This window comes from Anolis sagrei, chromosome 4 (assembly GCF_037176765.1).
Source record: "Anolis sagrei isolate rAnoSag1 chromosome 4, rAnoSag1.mat, whole genome shotgun sequence".
NCBI lineage: Eukaryota > Metazoa > Chordata > Lepidosauria > Squamata > Dactyloidae > Anolis > Anolis sagrei.
The window spans coordinates 139,417,598-139,435,500 of record NC_090024.1 but is presented as its reverse complement, the minus strand read 5'-3'; the positions used below and the strand labels follow the sequence as shown (position 1 = coordinate 139,435,500).

General features: G+C 41.7%; 1 protein-coding gene across 1 annotated transcript; it reads right to left on the bottom strand.

The window, feature by feature from the left end:
- Positions 1-1,418: 1,418 nt before the first annotated feature.
- LOC132772736 (bifunctional protein GlmU-like) lies at positions 1,419-6,881 on the bottom strand. The gene is made up of 3 exons (XM_060771594.2): positions 6,839-6,881; positions 3,173-3,355; positions 1,419-1,845 (listed from the first exon to the last, which is right to left on the bottom strand). Exons 1-3 carry the CDS (start codon positions 6,842-6,844, stop codon positions 1,594-1,596), a joined length of 441 nt encoding a protein of 146 aa, XP_060627577.1. The 5' UTR covers positions 6,845-6,881; the 3' UTR covers positions 1,419-1,593.
- Between the last annotated feature and the right edge of the window lie 11,022 nt (positions 6,882-17,903).

Genomic DNA, 17,903 nt, shown 5'->3' with positions numbered 1-17,903 from the left:
ACTCCGCTGGACTGGCCATGTTGTCCGGATGCCCGACCACCATCTCCCTAAGCAATTGCTCTACTCCAAACTCAATAATGGAAAACAGAATGTTGGTGGACAGGAAAAGAGATTTAAAGATGGGCTCAAAGCCAACCTTAAAAACTCTGGCATAGACACTGAGAAATGGGAAGCCCTGGCCCTTGAGTGCTCCAGCTGGAGATCAGCTGTGACCAGCAGTGCTGTAGAATTTGAAGAGGCACGAATGGAAGGTGAAAGAGAGAAATGTGCCAAGAGGAAGGCACGTCAAGCCAACCCCGACCGAGACCGCCTTCCACCTGGAAACCAATGCCCTCACTGCAGAAGAAGATGCAGATCAAGAATAGGGCTCCACAGTCACCTACGGATCCACAAGAATTCTGATCCTGGAAGACTATCCTACTCGGCCAATGAGGGATCGCTTAAGTAAGTAAGTAAGTATAGTCAGTCATTAGTGCCTTGGAGTTATAAATGGAAGCATTTTGGTACTTCCTTCTTTGGGTCTGACATTGTTTGGGTGATGGGAACAAAGGGCAATAACACTGACCAAAATTTGGGGGAAGGGAGGAGTTGGAGGTGACCTAGCTTTCCCTGTCACAAGATTCCTCCCCATTACCAATATTTTTAATCTTAGAAGACCTGACAAAAACTTGTCAGATGATTTTAATTTGGAAACTTTAAAATCAAAGGGTGTCATCTCACAGATGTGAAATAATGAGCAATTCACTTTCTAATGTTAGCTTTCGCTTCCAAATGCCACAAGGTGCTCTTCAAGGAAAGGGCTTTTAATGAAGAACAACTCTAAACTATGCGTGACCGATTAATTCCAATCACATCTTTATATCCTTTTGGAGCCAAAACTGAAGTCCACCCCTTCCGTCAGCTGTTGACTTTCTGAGTGCCTGAGACAGCTGTGCGTCTGTCTCTCGCTCCCTCAAATGACTTGCCTCGCCTTGCCTTTTTTTAAAAGACTGCTGACTTGTAATGGGGCCTTCTGACAAAGGCCCCACTTTGAGTCGGATGTGTGCTAGGCACTAAGCCAGGATGCAGAAGGAGATCAGGGGGCAGGACCAGGCAGTGCAATCCTCCATAACTGCCTCTTTAAAACCATGTCACGCTCGTGTGACAACTGCTCCTCTGTGCTTGTTTGAACTGTCCCTCCCAATTAGTGGTAATAAGTGACTCTGTAAAGATGAGCAAACATAGTGCATTCATTAGCTCCCTGCCAACCTCAACCTTTCCTCCCTGCTCCCCCAGCCCCCCAAACCCAATCCCCTTCTTCACGGCCAATCAGTGCCACAAATCCCCCAGGGGCCCTGCTCAGCCCCTACTCGGAGAAAGCTAAACACCGCTTGTTTGGCGTGAAGAAGTGCTGGCAAAAGGCAAATTAACGACAAGAGTTAGCTTGAAATTATTTTATTCTGTCCTTGCTCTGAAGAATTGTCTTTCCCTCTGAGTGAAAATACGTCTGGATCAATAGGCGCCCGCTTAAGAGCAAGAAAGCATGCTCCAGCTCCATTTATTTCATCCACTTTTGGGCGCAGAGGGGACACATAATTTACAGGACAGGCACTGCTAAGCTGTTTTAGAGCAAGAACTAATCACGAGTTCTGGGAAACCAGTGCTGCCATCCATCTCCCGACTGAACCACAGGCCATCACATTCCCCAACCACTATCTCAGCTGTGGTGAAGACTTCCAAGTCACTCACAACATGCCCCCCAATAGTCTTGCCATCCTTGTCAGACAGGCAGATATGTAGGTGAGGAGCTTCATTCAGAGTCCCAACCAAGGAAACAATTTCAAAACGTTCATCTAGGTGAACAATCTGCAAGAAAAGAAAAGCAGCAGCATTAGGAGAAGGAGTGACGTAGCAATGGAAGACATTTTCACTGCAAATTCTGCAACTGCTCTGCAAGCATTCTCAGGCTTCCCTTAAGGGCCACTAAGTAAGGCCTTCTATTTTAAAATCCTACCACCAGACTACAGCTTTCCAAACTGTGTGTCATTACACATTAATATGTTGGCTGCAATGTGGAGGTGTGTGATGCAATCATAACAAGGCATGACAAAATTTTGGAAATGTATGTTATTATCTTACTAATCATATATTAAAATATATCATAAGATATGTTGTGCCACCATACATTTCGTTATCACGATTTGCGTGTGTGTCCTGATCCCTTACGAGGGGTGGGTTTAACCTCCAGTTTGCTAGTAAAACTGAATTACTGTGTTGTGAAATGATGTGTGTCTAAAAAGAGTGTCACTAACATGATGTTTGGAAAACTCTAGTCTAGACTTATTACTGAAAGAGAAGCCATCTAGGAAGTCTACACTTAGAGGTCAGTTGCAACCATTTATTTATTTATTTATTGTGTCAGAAGCGAATTGAGAGAACAGTTGTAATGTATTTAAAAAAACACAAACAAAGTTAAAAACTTGGCATTATACTAATTTTCCTTTGACCAGAAGCTGGCCACTTAGAGTGCCTCTGGTGTCGCTGTGAGAAGGTCCTCCATTGCACATGTGGCAGGGCTCAGGCTGCATTGTAGTGGGTGGTCTGTGTTTTGCTCTTCTCTGCATTCTCATGTCGTGGACTCCATTTTGTAGCCCCATTTCTTAAGATTAGCTCTGCAACTTGTGGTACCAGAGCGTAGTCTGTTCAGTGCCAGTCTTTTGTGTGCCCAGGAGGGAGTTTGTCATCTGGTATCAGCCACAGATTGAGGTTCCAGGTTTTAACTGCCATTTTTGGACTCTCACTTGCTGAGGTGTTCCTGCAATTATCTCTGTAGATCTTAGGAAGCTATTTATTGATTTAAAGCATTGGTTTGCTGGCTGATAGCCAAACAGAAGATGGGCCAGATATGTCAATGCCTTGGTCTTTTCATTACTGGCTGTTGCTTCCCGACAGATGTCAGGTGGTGTAATATCGAAATATAATTTCTTCAGCAGTGTAGGGCATAGGCATCCTATGATTTGGTTACATACTGAAAGTTGCTTCTGATGTGAGAGAATCGGCCATCTACAAAGACATTGTCCAAGGAATGCCTAAATGTGTTACTATCCTGCAAGGAGGTGTCTCTCAGTTGCAACTGAGACTCTCTCCAGGAATAAATTTTGCATTAGATAAACCTTCATGAATATCCTGATACCTTATTAGTATTTGAAGCTGTGGCATTTGCTAGTCTCAATGTTGCTTTGGTGATGCTCCCCACGCAAGTCATGATGAAGGGAGATTTTAGCTTCTTGTCTTTCACAAATTTGACCAAGGTAGAAAGGATGTCTTCTCCTGGTCCCAAGCGCAGAGCATAAACAGAGAGCGCCGCTGGTCCAGCCTACGTTGAAAATAAATTTAAACAGTAAAACACAGTCTGTATTAGCCACCAATCTATTGCCCACTGCTTCCTAAACCATTTTCAATTGTATTTTACAAGAATTATTGCACCCAACTACAAAGCTATTTCTATGCTTCATATGTAAATTGGTTTTAAACACATTTGCCCATTCTGGCTTTCTCCCAAAGTATCTTGGTTACTGTTTTGATGGGGACAAAGAGCATTCTCAGTTACAGGCTCCTGGAGAGGTAGATAATTAAACCAGCTTAAATTTGCAGTACAGATATATTTCTGCAGGTATTAGTAACTGTTTACTCTCCAATTTCACATTACCAGCATCTAAACCAGAGTTTCTCAGGACTCTGGGGGGGGGGGGGGTGAGTGGGTGTCAGAGGGATTGCCAAAGACCATCTGAAAAAACATTATTTTCTGTGGGTCATGGGGGTTCTGTGTGGGAAGTTTGACCCAATTCTATCATTTGTGGGGTTCAGAATGCTCTTTGATTATATGTGAACTATAAATCTGAGCAACTTCAACTCCCAAATGTCAAGGTCTATTTTTCCCAAATTCCACTGGTGTTCACATTTGGGCATATTGAGGATTCGTGCCAAGTTTGGTCCAGATTCATTATTGTTTGAGTCCACAGTGCTCTCTGGTGTAGGTGAACTACAACTCCAAAATTCAAGGTCAATATCCATCAAACCCTTCCAGTATTTTCTGTTGGTCATGGGAGTTCTATGTGCCAAGTTTGGCTCAATTCCATTGTTGGTGGGGTCCAGAATGCTCTTTGATTGTAGGTGAACTATAAATCCCAGCAACTACAACTTCCAAATGATAAAATCAATCCCCCCAACCCCACCAGTATTCAAATTTGGGCATATTGGGCATTTGTGCCAAATTTGTCCAGTGAATGAGAATACATCCTGCATATCAGATATTTACATTACGATTCATAACAGTAGCACGATTACTGTTATGTAGCAACAAAAATAATGTTATGGTTGGGGGTCACCACAACATGAGGAACTGTATTAAGGGGTCGCGGCATTAGGAAGGTTGAGAATCACTGATCTAAACGCATTGTTATATTGGAAACTACTATCATTGGCTAGTAGACACTGATGAAAACAGGACTTTGCTAAGTATGGAATAAGCACAGAAGTAGCATGAACCAAGTGTGGGGAAAGGAACCAACAAACATTATAGAAGTACCACAGGGATTAGAAGTAACTAATAATAAAAAAACTCATATAACAAATTTTTATTTTTTCCTCTGCTATGCATACATTACTATGGTAGACCAATACAATTGTGAAGGAATTATTGGGTTCTAGTGAGTGTGATGTTTGAACCAGAGGCTCGTGCTTTAATCCAGAGTCATACTCCATGTACCTGTGAATGCATCTTAGATATACTGGTTAATCTTTTCAGTTGTTTCCAGTGTTCAGAGCAAATGAGTGCATAGCCAGGCTAACACAAGGGAATGTGATGGGATGGGGAGAAGAGCTGTTCATTATTTTCTATATCTGTATTAATTCAGAACACCCCATAGATGACTAAAAAAGATGCCAGTTAAAAAAAATTACGGGTACTGGGAGTCAGTTAGACAGTACATATATTGACCAGAGGCTGTTAAAACAGTAATGTAGAGCTTCATTCTTCAACCGCTGTAAAAGCAGAAAGTAGCATTTCAGTTCTGAATACACTTTGTGGAAAGCACACTACAGTAACAATCATTCTCAGAGGGTTTGCACAAATGTCAGCAGAAACAACCCTGAATCAAATTTATTAGCTGGTGGGGAGACCTCTAACAATTTTACACTGAGACTGATAAGGCCAGCTGGGACTTCCTTTCAATACTGTGTGATTTACAGCCCCTGTAGAACCCTCATTCAGTTTTCCGAATATGTAAACAGTTTCTCAGTACTAAATAACATCATTCAGGAAAAGTAACAATTTGTTTATTTAACATTTTCAGCGTGTGCAGTTTGATTTAGGCTGCAACACACACACAAACTTACTTGGATGTAAGTCTTTATGCATGCAACACGACTTACATCTGAGTAGGCACATGAAATTACACTGGTAAATTTATTATTTTTATTTTAGATTATTATTATTATTATTATTATTATTATTATTATTATTTTATTTAGGCGATCCCTCATTGTCCAAGTAGGATTGTCTTCCAAGATCGGTGTACTGGTAGTGGGTCCATAGGTGACTGTGGAGCCCTATTCTTGCCACTCTATTCAAGCCACTCTATACACCTTTGCAGAAGCATACAAGAAGCTCGGCCTGTCATTGAACATCGAGAAAAACAAAGTGCTGTTCCAGCCAACCCCTCTCTAATGCCAGAGATACAGCTTAATGCTGTAACATTAGAAAATATTGACACCGAAATACAACACCACCTGAGCTCTGCGAGTGCAGCATTTTTCCGAATGAAGCAGACAGTGTTTGAGACCGGGACATCCATAGGGATACCAAGGTGCTTGTTTATAAAGCTATTGTCCTCCCAACCCTGCTATATGCCTGCGAAACGTGGATTGTCTACAGACGTCACATGCAACTCCTGGAATGATTCCATCAGCACTGCCTCTGGAAAATCCTGCAAATTTCTTGGGAAGACAAGTGGACAAACGTCAGCATCCTGGAAGAAGCAAGGACCACCAGCATTGAAGTGATCGTCCTCCGCCATCAACTCCGTTGGACCGGCCACATTGTCCAGATGCCCAACCACCGTCTCCCAAAGCAGTTGCTCTACTCCGAACTCAAGAACGGAAAACGGAATGTTGGTGGACAGGAAAAGAGATTTAAAGATGGGTTCAAAGCCAACCTTAAATGTTCTGGCATGGACACTGAGAACTGAGAAGCCCTGGTCCTTGAGCGCTCCAGCTGGAGGTCAGCTGTGACCAGCAGTGCTGCAGAATTTGAAGAGGCCAAACGGAGGGTGAAAGAGAGAAACGTGCCAAGAGGAAGGTGCATCAAGCCAACCCCGACCAAGACCGCCTTCCACCTGGAAACCAATGCCCTCACTGCAGGAGATGATGCAGGTCAAGAATAGGGCTCCACAGTCACCTACAGATCCACAAGAATACTGATTCTGGAAGACTATCCTACTAGGCCAACGAGGGATCGCCTAAGTATTCTTGACTTGCATGTTCTCCCACAGTGAGGGCATCAGTTTCAAGGTGGAAGATGGTCCTGGTCAGGGTTGGCTTGATGTGCTTTCCTCTTGGCACATTTCTGATGGAATCATTCCAGGAGTTGCATGTGACATCTGTAGATACTCCACGTCTCACAGGCATATAGCAGGGTTGGGAGGAGAATAGCTTTATAAACAAGCACCTTGGTATCCCTACGGATGTCCCAGTCCTCAAACACTCTGTGCTTGAATCAATAAAGAAAAAGTTTCAAAATAATTAACACTGCAAATTAGGCATTTATCATATACATTTGTAAGGACCTATCTATAGTTACCTGCATGGTTCGGGCGTTTACTGGCTTGTGCTCTCCCCAATCCAATCACGTGGATAATGTTAGTCATTAACTCTAGTAATGTTTGGGTTGCAAATGTACAATCCACTCCACTGATTTCAGTTAGGTAACTGACTATGGAAGAGCTTTCCAAACTGTGTGTCATGCTGCAGCGTGTTAGTGTGTCACAAGAACGTAAAGAGCAACCTCGGAGTCTATGCGAAATTAGCAATACATAATATATTTTAAATATATAAATGAAACATTTTCATGAGATATGTTGTATCCCCATACATTTTGTTATTACAATATGTATGTGGACATATCTTTTATAGGGGGTTGATTTAACTTCTACTTTGCTAGGAAAGTTGAATTACTGTGTTGCAAAAAATGCATGTCTAAAAATAGTGTGTCACCCAACATGAAATGTTTGGCAAGTTCTGGACTATGGGCCCTAGACAATACTATGCATACTGTTTCGATTACACTATATACTAATCTGTGAATGTACAAACTTTAAAGTAAAGGTAAAGGTTTCCCCTGTCATTAAGTCTAATTGTGTCTGACTCTGGGAGGTGGTGCTCATCTCCATTTCTAAGCTGAAGAGCTGATTTTATCCATAGACACCTCCAAGGTCATGTGGCCAGCATGGCTGCATGAAGCACTGTTACCTTCCCATCGAAGTGGTACCTATTAATCTACTCACATTTGCATGTTTTCGAACTGCTAGGTTGGCAGAAGCTGGGGCTAACAGTGGGAGCTTACCCTGCTCCCCGGATTCGAACCACCAACCTTTCGGTCAGCAAGTTCAGCAGCTCAGTGGTTTAACCCGGTGTACCACTGGGCACTTGCACCACTTTAGCCACCACCAAAATCTGGAACAACTTATTTACAGGTTAATGTGAGTACTATACATCATTTCTTATCTTTAAAAAATGCTAAAATATTACAGTGGGCCCTTGGTATCTGCTGGAGTTTTGTTCTGGAACAACACACGCACAGAGAGATAATAAAACCTCTGAATGCTCAAGTCTCATTATATACTCCCATTATGTACAGTGGCTTAGCCAAATGGCACTCCTTGTATAAAATGGCAAAATCAAGGTTTGCTTTTTAGAACAAAACAATAATATTTCAAACCATGGTTGGTTGAGTCTGTGGGGGCCAAATCCATGCATAGTGATACAGAAGACCAGTTGTATTTGATCTCACTTGTAACTGGAATCCTTCATAAAGAAAGAAGAGCCAATCCCTGTTGGCCGTATGTACAGTATGTGTGTGTTTCCATGTGGGCACACAGAAATTGATGTCTATCAGATATTGTCATTCCAAATGAGAAACTGAATTAGAACCAGTTCACAACCCCCTGCCCATAGTATGGATGTCAAGAATGTACATGTTACCCATGAGCCTTAATATCACTTACCCTGTCATCTAGAGATACTCTTATTTCAGAGGCATTCTAGCTATTTCCTCGTCATTCAACATCAGTTGTTACAGATACTGCTATCCAGAAATTGCAGAATTAAACATATCTAACTTGTTACCATTACTATTATTGTACCTTTGAAAAATACAGGAAAATGCTCTCTTATTTCCTCCATCCCTGACCATCATAATTTCCAACCAACTATTCTGCCCAGATTTTCCTCCCTCACCTGCACAGGCAGACATATCACACAGCTGCCATGCACACTGCACACAAATTCTTCAGATAGGTGTGCAGAAATATTAACCCAATCCCCTTTCCTCTCCTATCTATCCCTTCCCCAAACAATTGTTGTAAATTGCATGCTTGAGCCTGCCTCAGTGTGCATGGAAATACCTCCTCCTCTAAATTACCTTTCTTATAGTTCCCACTTATCCAGCAAATCCAAGTGCATGCCCTGTGCTCTCATTGGGAGCAGCCAGTCAAGAAAGCCAGATTTCCCTCCTCACATGCCTGCCTCTCTCTCTCTCTTTTGGTCACAGCAGCATTTTTGTTTAGACTGGAAGGATGGGTAGTAAAGGCAAAGTAACTTTTTTATATATTTTAAAATATTTCAATATATCCAAACTTGTAGTGCAGCTGGCATTTCCTGTGTGTCATCAGCAGTTTACCTCCTCTTCCCTCCACACCTCTGTTACTGGTTGCTCTACTTCTCGAAAGGTTGCTGGTTTGAAAGTTTGCAAATCAAAAGGTTGCCAGTTCGAAGCCCCAGGTCAGCATGAGCACCCAACTGTCAGCCCAGCTCACTGTTTACCAAAGCTGTTTGAAAACAGCTTGAGCAGTATGTAGCGAAATTAGGTACTTCTAAAACAAGCAGGGGAGGTATTTTACAACACCATAAAGAAAAGATCAGAGAATGCCTATTGACCAAAAGGAAGGAGGAAGTCCTGATGGCTCTTCGTCATAGAGGATGGAGCAACAGCATCCCCCTGTGGCTGGATTGGAGCACAACCTCCAAGGTGCCAAAAAGCTAGAAGTTGACACAACATACCTCCTTTCTGTTCTGTCTGTCTCTGTCCTGTCTGTCCAAAATGATACTGAGTGTTTGACGTGTATGTGTACTGTGATCCACCCTGAGTCCCCTTGGGGAGATAGGGCGGAATATAAATAAGGTGTTGTTGTTATTATTATTATTTGAAAAACAACAAGATGAGTCCACAGCAGACACTCTGCTGGTTGGACACTTCCCAAGTGTCTAGGACTGTGTGATGTATCGGCGAATAATGTGTGCAGACCCCAGCAAGATGGCTTTTTCCAGCTGGTAATTTTGTCAGTGCCGATTGTGTTTAAGTGCAGGCCAAGGTCTTTAGGCACTGCACCCAGTGTGCCGATCACCACTGGGATCACCTTGACGGGCTTGTGCCAGTCTTTGCAGTTCGATCTTTAAATCCTCATATCGTGTCAGCTTTTCCAGTTGTTTCTCTTCAATCCTGCTGTCACCTGGGATTGCAACATTGACAATCCATACTTTGTTTTTTAACACGATCGTGAGGTCAGGATTATTATTATTATTATTATTCTCATTATTTGCATACAGCCACACATGTGACCCTTCCTACTCCCCCTCCATTATTATATTTTGAAAAGAAGTGAATTACACTCCTGGTCCTTACAGGTAAAAGTAACATTTTTCCAGCTGGTTACTGCCAAAAGTAACTAATTGCCAAAGTACTCATTTCAAGTAACACACAACTTCCAGGTTCTTGATACAGGAAAGATTGAGATGATGTGAAGAGAAGACACTTCAGTAATGATGCCTTAAAACAATTAGCTTGTCCTTCAGTGAGGATTCTTTATTAATCTGCTTGTAAGTGAAGGTTTGCACTTAGAAATAAGGGCTCACTAAGGACCTCATCACATTGACATTCGAAGACATCGGGCAGAGGAGGATTTGCCACACATCATGGCGAATCCATGGGGCAGCAGGGGAAAACCATTCCCCCACGCCCTCCATCGCCCACTGCATTCCTTACCATATTCCACAGCGGAAAGCATCATTGCCCGGCTTCCCCCATTCTTCTCTATGGAACATGTTCTCGGGGAAATGTCCTAACACACTACCTGGATGTTTCCTCTATGGAACATGCTGGAAGTAACCTTACATTATGTGATGGCGTCTGGCCTGCTCTGTCGAGGAAATGTCCTGGCAGCATGCTAGGATGCTTCCTTCTCTTCAAGGGATGAGGTGGTAACAATGAAACAAGAGAGCTAGAAAATGTATGTTTGGACAGCTACTTGTAATAGGTCTGGAATATGGGAGGATGTAATTGGAAGAGATGTACAGAGTTAGAATAAACCCTTTCATTACAAATGAGACCATTGACGTGGTCATCTATTCCTTTTCTTTGAAGTACCTTTGCTCTTTTGAATTTAACATAAATCAGGACAGCTTTCCCTGTTTACAATTACGGTCTTTCTTAAACCTCATTTTGAGGCTGGCTATGGATGTTGTCATCTTAGCATTTTTTTTAAAAAAAAACTCATTTTACAAAAGACTGTGTGTGTCTGTGTACACACCATTACATTAAAAATTGATGTATCCTCCCCTCTCTCTAATTGCGGGAATTTTTTTTACACACATTTTCAAAAAATGCCCTTTACATGCTGTTCAATACAATATCTGCTTTTCAAATTTAATCAATTGTTGTGCTTTCTGAGTCCCAAAGGATGCAAAGTCTTTTGATTTTTCACCCCCACACGTAAACGATTTCCCAAACCTGCAGGAGAGTCATTTCAATTAGTGCAAAGCTGATCATTAGCTAACTAATAAGGACTAATTTTCTATCACAATTATTTCCTAATTAAATCCCAAACTGAGATTTCTAACCCAGATGGTCAGCGATGCTACAGATTTGTTTAAATTTCTTAGACAGTAACAAACTGCTAATTAGGTTTTGTAAATACATTAATTCCCTTGTGATTGAGTTAATAGTATTGCATGCTGCCAGTTTATTAGCACATTAATTGTGACAGGCTTTACTTGGCCTGACATATAATCCACTTATCACACACTGGTGCTAAAGAGATTATAAATGAAATCATAACTGAAGCTGTCCCTTTAATTCAGAAGTGCTGATATCGACATTTGACGTCACACTAGGAAATATCCCATCTCTGAATGGGTTAAGACTCTCAAACATTGTAATATCTGAGTACCTTGGAAACATACACACAGGGAGAGAATAATACACCTTTTTTCAATGTTACATGGTCCAAAAAAAGGAGCCTTCTGAGTGTGGTGGGATGGACGGTGTCTATTAGGCCTGGGTAACAACGCAAACATTTGTTTCTAAAATCGATTTGTAATTGGGGTTTTTTTTTGTTTCGATATTTAAAATAATTACAAAATTTCGTAAATATTTACAAAACATTTTGTAAAGATGGCGCCCTTTTTTTTTCCAATATTTTTTAAATATTTTTTAAATTTAATTATTAATTTAGTAGAATAGGGAGGAGAAATTAAAATTATTATTAAGGAGGGAAGGCAGGCACTCACTCTGGCGGGCCCTCTCGCTCGCCGCTCGCTCGCCCCTTTCGCTCGCCGCTCGCTCGCCCCTCTCACTCGCCGCTCGCTCGCCCCTCTCCCTTCCAAGGAAAAGTAAAAGCTCGCCCTCTCAGCAAGCATCGGCAGGCGGCCATCTTACGTATTTCCGAAATGGACGGAAATACAAAAATTTTTGGCGCCTGCCGTTTCGATATTTAAAAACACTTCCAGGTTAAAAAAAAAGTTTTGTAATCGTTTCGTAATTCAAAAATTAACGAATTTTTTAACGAATTACGAATTAACGAAACGAATTGCCCAGTCCTAGTGTCTATGTTTTTTTGCCAGAAAACTCATGTGATGCTCCCTGCTTTTGAGAAGTGGAGATAGCCTGAAGGACAGCATTTTCCAGGGACAGGTGTGAAAGGACACATACTGGAGGCTTGGGACGTGATTGTCACATATGTTTTACCTGCATAGAGATAAACAAGTTGAATAGATGAACGGAAGCAATACAAGGAGTATAGCCATGAAGGAGACTCTAGACCTCATCACATTGATGAGGTCCTGCAGAATGATTCGCCAGCCTTTGTAGCGAATCAGCAGGACAGTGTGCCCTACCTCGCCAGCAGCGATGCCCAGATTCCCACTGGGCTGGCCCAGTTGTTTTCAGTGGAACACAGAACGCCTCCCATATTCTGGGCGCAGCATTGTAGGATGCCAGTTGAGCTCCGGAGCCCCAGCGAAACTGAGCCTGCATTGTATGATGAGCAGTGTAATGACTCTTACCTAATAGGCCAGAGTAGAAGCCTGGGAAGACAGTATGGCAAACCTCCATTTTGAGAGGGTCTGCCAGTAAAGCAGCCATCTTGAGAGAGGAAAATTAGAAGATGGGAGGAGCTGGAGGTCTCCTGGGATTGGCTAGAGCAGAGGAGGAGGTGCCAAGTCTTGGGAGGGAAAGAAATTTTTCAGCTTCTGAGAGAGAAGAGAGTGAGTTGAGATTTGGGGAACGAAGGAAGAAGAAGTGGGTTTTGAGACTGGGTATTTCTGAGAGTGTGTGTGTGTGTGTGTGTATGTCAGGGAGGGCTGATTAGCTGACAGGAAGGGTCAGAATAGCTACCTGATTTCTTGTGTGAGACAGCACAAGGGCTCTGCTCTCTAGTTTGAGTAAGTTAGCTGTGCGGACTCTGGGGAGAGTTGGCTAATTACTCTAAGACAGCCTGGGTTAGTTAAGCCAGGAACTCATTGCTTAGAGTGAGGGATTTTGGTTTGTAACCAAGTCAAGAAACTCTTTTTAAGCAACCATTAAGATATTGTGCTATAGTAACAAGTCAAGCGTTTGTGCCTCTCAAAAGAAGAAGTCAGTTGTCTGTTTGTTTTTATAAATAACATTTTTCTCTGTTTGACTTTGAAGAAGCCTCTATCGTTACTCATTCCATCGGTAATTCTGGAGTAGAATTTCCAGTCAGTTTAATATCCTAATACCACAGAAAGGTCTCTTATCCAAACAGTCATTTTGGGAGCTAAGGGGAGAGCTGTGTTGGCAGAGAAGGGAAAAGGTTACCTCAGAAACTCAATTTTAAAATTCCTAAGACAGCTTGGGTGGTGGCATCATTAAACCAAAAGAAGACTGAAGCAGTGTTCACTCTACCATTACACACATCTAACATCATATCGCTACCACAATATAGATCAGCTGGGGCTTGATTTTCCCACTCTATTGTCCAGTAGTGTGATATTACATATGATCCTTTATATTGGTGTCCAGTGGCGTGAAATACATTGATATTTGATGTTAGATCATAAGGGGGATTCCTTGATCCTTTACAGGCAGCATGAGGCTTCGTGGCTCAACTGGTGCAAAAGCATCCTATGATGCTGTTGAAGACTTTTCTGATAAAGTCCTAAGTCCCAAGATCTTTCACTGCCCAGTGTAGCATTCAGTTTCTGTAATAGGAACTCAACAAATGTTTCCACATTTACCACCCACATGACTCATTATTTTACTATGATAGTCCTCCTTGAACAGCAATCCTGGGGCTAGTGAAAAGTGTAGAGAGGTAGAGGAAATATTTGATTAGTCCCATGTTGACCAATAATTTCCGAGGGTTTTCAATGGGAATTTTTTTCAATTTCTCAGAGCCCCCACCCTTCAGGAATGGGATTGCAATGACCAGAAAAAGACATACATTGGCATAAGGTGGCCTTGTGCCTGTGTAGATTATTTTATTTATTTATTTATTTATTTATTTACAATATTTCTACCCTGTCTTTCTCAACCCCAGAGGGGACTCAAAGCGGCTTTACACATAGGCAGCTGTTCGATGCCATTAACAACAATATACAATTAAAATGAACATTTTAAGATAAAATAATAAAATACATATAAACATTTAAAAACACTCAAACCAACATCACCACTGTTAAACCACACTATCCATAATCGTAATAAGGGCTGTTCCAATAGTCCTTACCCATAATTCTATATCTGTCTATTGCTCAAGTTCTCCAAAGGCTTGATCAAAGAGCCACATTTTTACTCTCTTATGGAAGGTCAGGATGGAGGGGGCTGATCTAATATCCATGGGATGTCAGTCTGAGTCCTTTAAAGCAACACTGTATGTCCATTTGCTCCTCTTGGCTGCTTCTCCACCATCAGTTTGCTGCCATCATCCCCTGCCAGAAATCAGCCAGTGTCTAAACTGACTGAATTTCCTCTCTGGAGAGGGTACTAAATACAAAAAAAGGCCACTGCTGCTGTATAACTCCCCAAACCCAAATGTGTTGCTGTGTGGTGTCTTTTGGGTTCCATTTTCTTTCTCCAGCTAAATTCAAAATTCATATGTGGTTTTTCGCTAGGAGATAAGCCTCTTTCGGGATGCCCTGAACAAGTGCTTGAAGCTCCAGCAGCCCCTTCCTCCCATCAAGGTCTGTATGCCAGCCACCATGGCAAGGCACAGTGCCATTAGAACACTTGATGATATTTAGAAAAACTCATTTTCCTGCATTGTAACAATTACAATGACCTTGTGAAGTTTTGTGGAGCCATTCAAAAGCAGTACGTTAGAATAGCATGAGTAATATTCTGAACAATAAACTTTTGGTAGAGCAGGGATGCTTTCAGCAGTCAAACTGGGACTTGAACCTGAGAGAGGAAGTCATGTGGTTTCCTATGTGACAATCCTCCTAAAAACCTACCAGTGGTTGAATGTCTGGTGCAGTGGTTCCCAACCTGTGGTCCATGGACCACCACTGGTCTGCAAGAACGAAAATATGGTCCATGGCCTACCATTACTACAGCATTGCCTCAAAACTACATGGCAACGAGAGCAACTGGTCTTGCGAAACCCTCTTACAGTGCAGAGATGACAGGGATGTCAGGAGGAGGCTGACTACCCACAGAAGAGAGGCTGACTACCCACAAAAGATTATTACTACCACATCAGCTCTAGATTATTAAATATGGTTTTCTGTGGGCAAGCAAATTGTGACTACAGGATGGCATATGTTCTGTATCAGAAATTAGAGCTGATGTGGTCTATCCAATGCAAGTTTCTGAATCAACACCCCAAACAACCAAACCGAATCTAAAGTTGACCAAAAACTGATTCGTAACCCTTTTGGTACTAATGTTGGAGAGTAATCCCTGGTCAAAGTGGTCCCTGGTCAAAGAAAAGTTGGGAACCACTGGTCTAATGCATAAAAGGAAGAGGCAGCTAGTGGGAGGGACGAAGCATAAAAACATCATAAACATGGATCCAAGGGATAGTCGGATCCAGTGATGCTGGTAACATGCCCAGTTGACATGCATCAACTATCCCATCTTGTGCAACTATAAATACAGATTTATTCTGCTTGTTGTGAAGAGCTTGCACAGAGCAAAAAAAATAAGCTAACAGACACCAATCAAATTAGTTTTTGTAGAACTCCTGGAGAGCTGGTAGTATATGTTGGATGGTACTTACATGATCAACGAATGACCTATAGTGCTGTTTTTCACTGTACCTCCAAAATGATCCTTAAGCCCCTGACACATTTTTTAAAAGCCAGTTACATTTAATTCTATCGCTGAACTTTTTCATGTGCCCTTTCTCTATTCTTTTTATTAAAGGGTTTTGTTTTTAAAAATTACATTACAAACTTTAATTAATTATTCAATGTATCTATTTCATGACACATTTTTATTCCTGATATATTGGAAAGCCAGTTTCCATTTTATATGCATTACAGGACTAAAGCGTAAGTGTGTCTTCTACGCCACTCCATCTGGCAATGGCTAACTAATCAGAAACTAAGTGTTTCATGAAATTATTCTTCCTGCACCATGAATGTGGTACCAGACAAAGGCAAACTTCCCTAAAGTGACAAGAAGCTGCCTCATTAATTGTGTGTTGAAATTCCACTCCTTCCGCACAGTAGGTAATAAATTCTTAGCAAAGCAGATGTTCTAATTTTTAAAACCATTAAGTTGCGCGTCTGGGATGCAAGGGGGAGGAGCTGTCTAGGGTGCACATAAGGCACTCCTTGAGATATGAAACATTTCCTCTCTTGTACATCTGGGTCAGGCTCACATCTCCTCTCTTGGAAGATATTTTATGAACCTGGTGAATAGCAATTTGTATAAATATACATGTAGAACATAAACACACACAGTACATATGGAGAGTATAAATAACAGTTAACTGTGAATTAAACACATCAAATTAGTTTGTTAATGTTATAATAAACCATGAGAGCAATGTCTGAGTGTGCTGGGTTGCTGCCGGACATGTCAGGTTCTAGTGGAGTCTCTCCACCCAAGGCATATTTGTGAGAGAGCATGCCCATGCTCTCTTTCCATGTTCTACAGACCCATCTTTCAATGTACACAAAGAGGCATTAAGTTGAAAAACTAATGAACATTTACTCAAAAGTAAATTTTGGACTGTGGCATACACATTGCTATCAAAAAAAGGTGGACTTCTCCCTAATTCTACAGGCCATCAACACCACACAATTAAAGTGCTATTACTCAACTTGAAGTGTTATGGTTGTATCTATGGAATCCTGGGGTTTGCAATATGATGGCTGGGGCTCTGCAAAAAAATTGCAGATCCCAGGGTTCCACTGGATAAACCCATGGTAATTAAAAAAGAATCATAGTATTATAATTATATAGCATGAAGAGATATCTCTAGTTTTTCCCTGAGTAACATTGAGGGAGATGCAGTTTGACAGCATGGCTGCCATTAGGGACCTCATCAAATGGAGGTCCAGAAGTTGGGGGACAGTCGGGGAAACTGTGGCATAGTGTAATGAACTCATACCTTTGCTTGCTAGGCCACAGCCTGGGAGTCAGTGAGTCGACCTCCATGTTGGGAAGGCTGCTCAGGATAGCTGACATGTTGGTAAAGGCAGAGAGGCAAGGGGAGGAGTCAGCCAACTCCTGATTGGTTCAGACCCCAAGGGGAGGAGTTAAAGGAGAGTGTAAATAGGCTGTCATTTCTGACAGAAGGGAGAGAGATGGATGTGATCTAAGAGAGAGAAGATTAGGATTTATAACAGGGAGAAGAGAGTTTCTGAGTGAGCCATGAATTAGACTGTTAGGGAATAATAAAGAGCAAGGGCTTCTGTGTAGTTTGACTAGGGCAGTCAAAGTGAAGACTTGTTAACTTGTATTATGATAGAATACAAGTGGGTTTATTTCCCTACAGTTCAGAGTAGTCTAGAGGAAACCTAGATACTCTGAAGGGCAGCCAGGGCGGCTGATCTAAGAAAAGCACTGTTACATGTTACTGGATAGTGTGAGGAAAGAAGCTCACGTTAAGGAAAAGTTACTCCTTCTAAAGAAAGCTTCTGCTTTATAAGTCTGTGCCTCGGTAACAAACTACGCATATGTACCTCTCAGTAATGAGATGTCTGTTTAAAATATTTCAATAAACCCGTTCTCTAGTTTACAGTTAATCCGCCTCAGCCTTGTTTTGTCATATAAGTTTAAACCCAGTAAGCTCAATATCTCTTCAGTTCATTCACAAGAAAGGGAGCCAAAAAGGAAGAACCGGTGTATAGGGACATTTTACCTCAGATACAAGAACAAGTCAATTCCTCAAACAGTAATT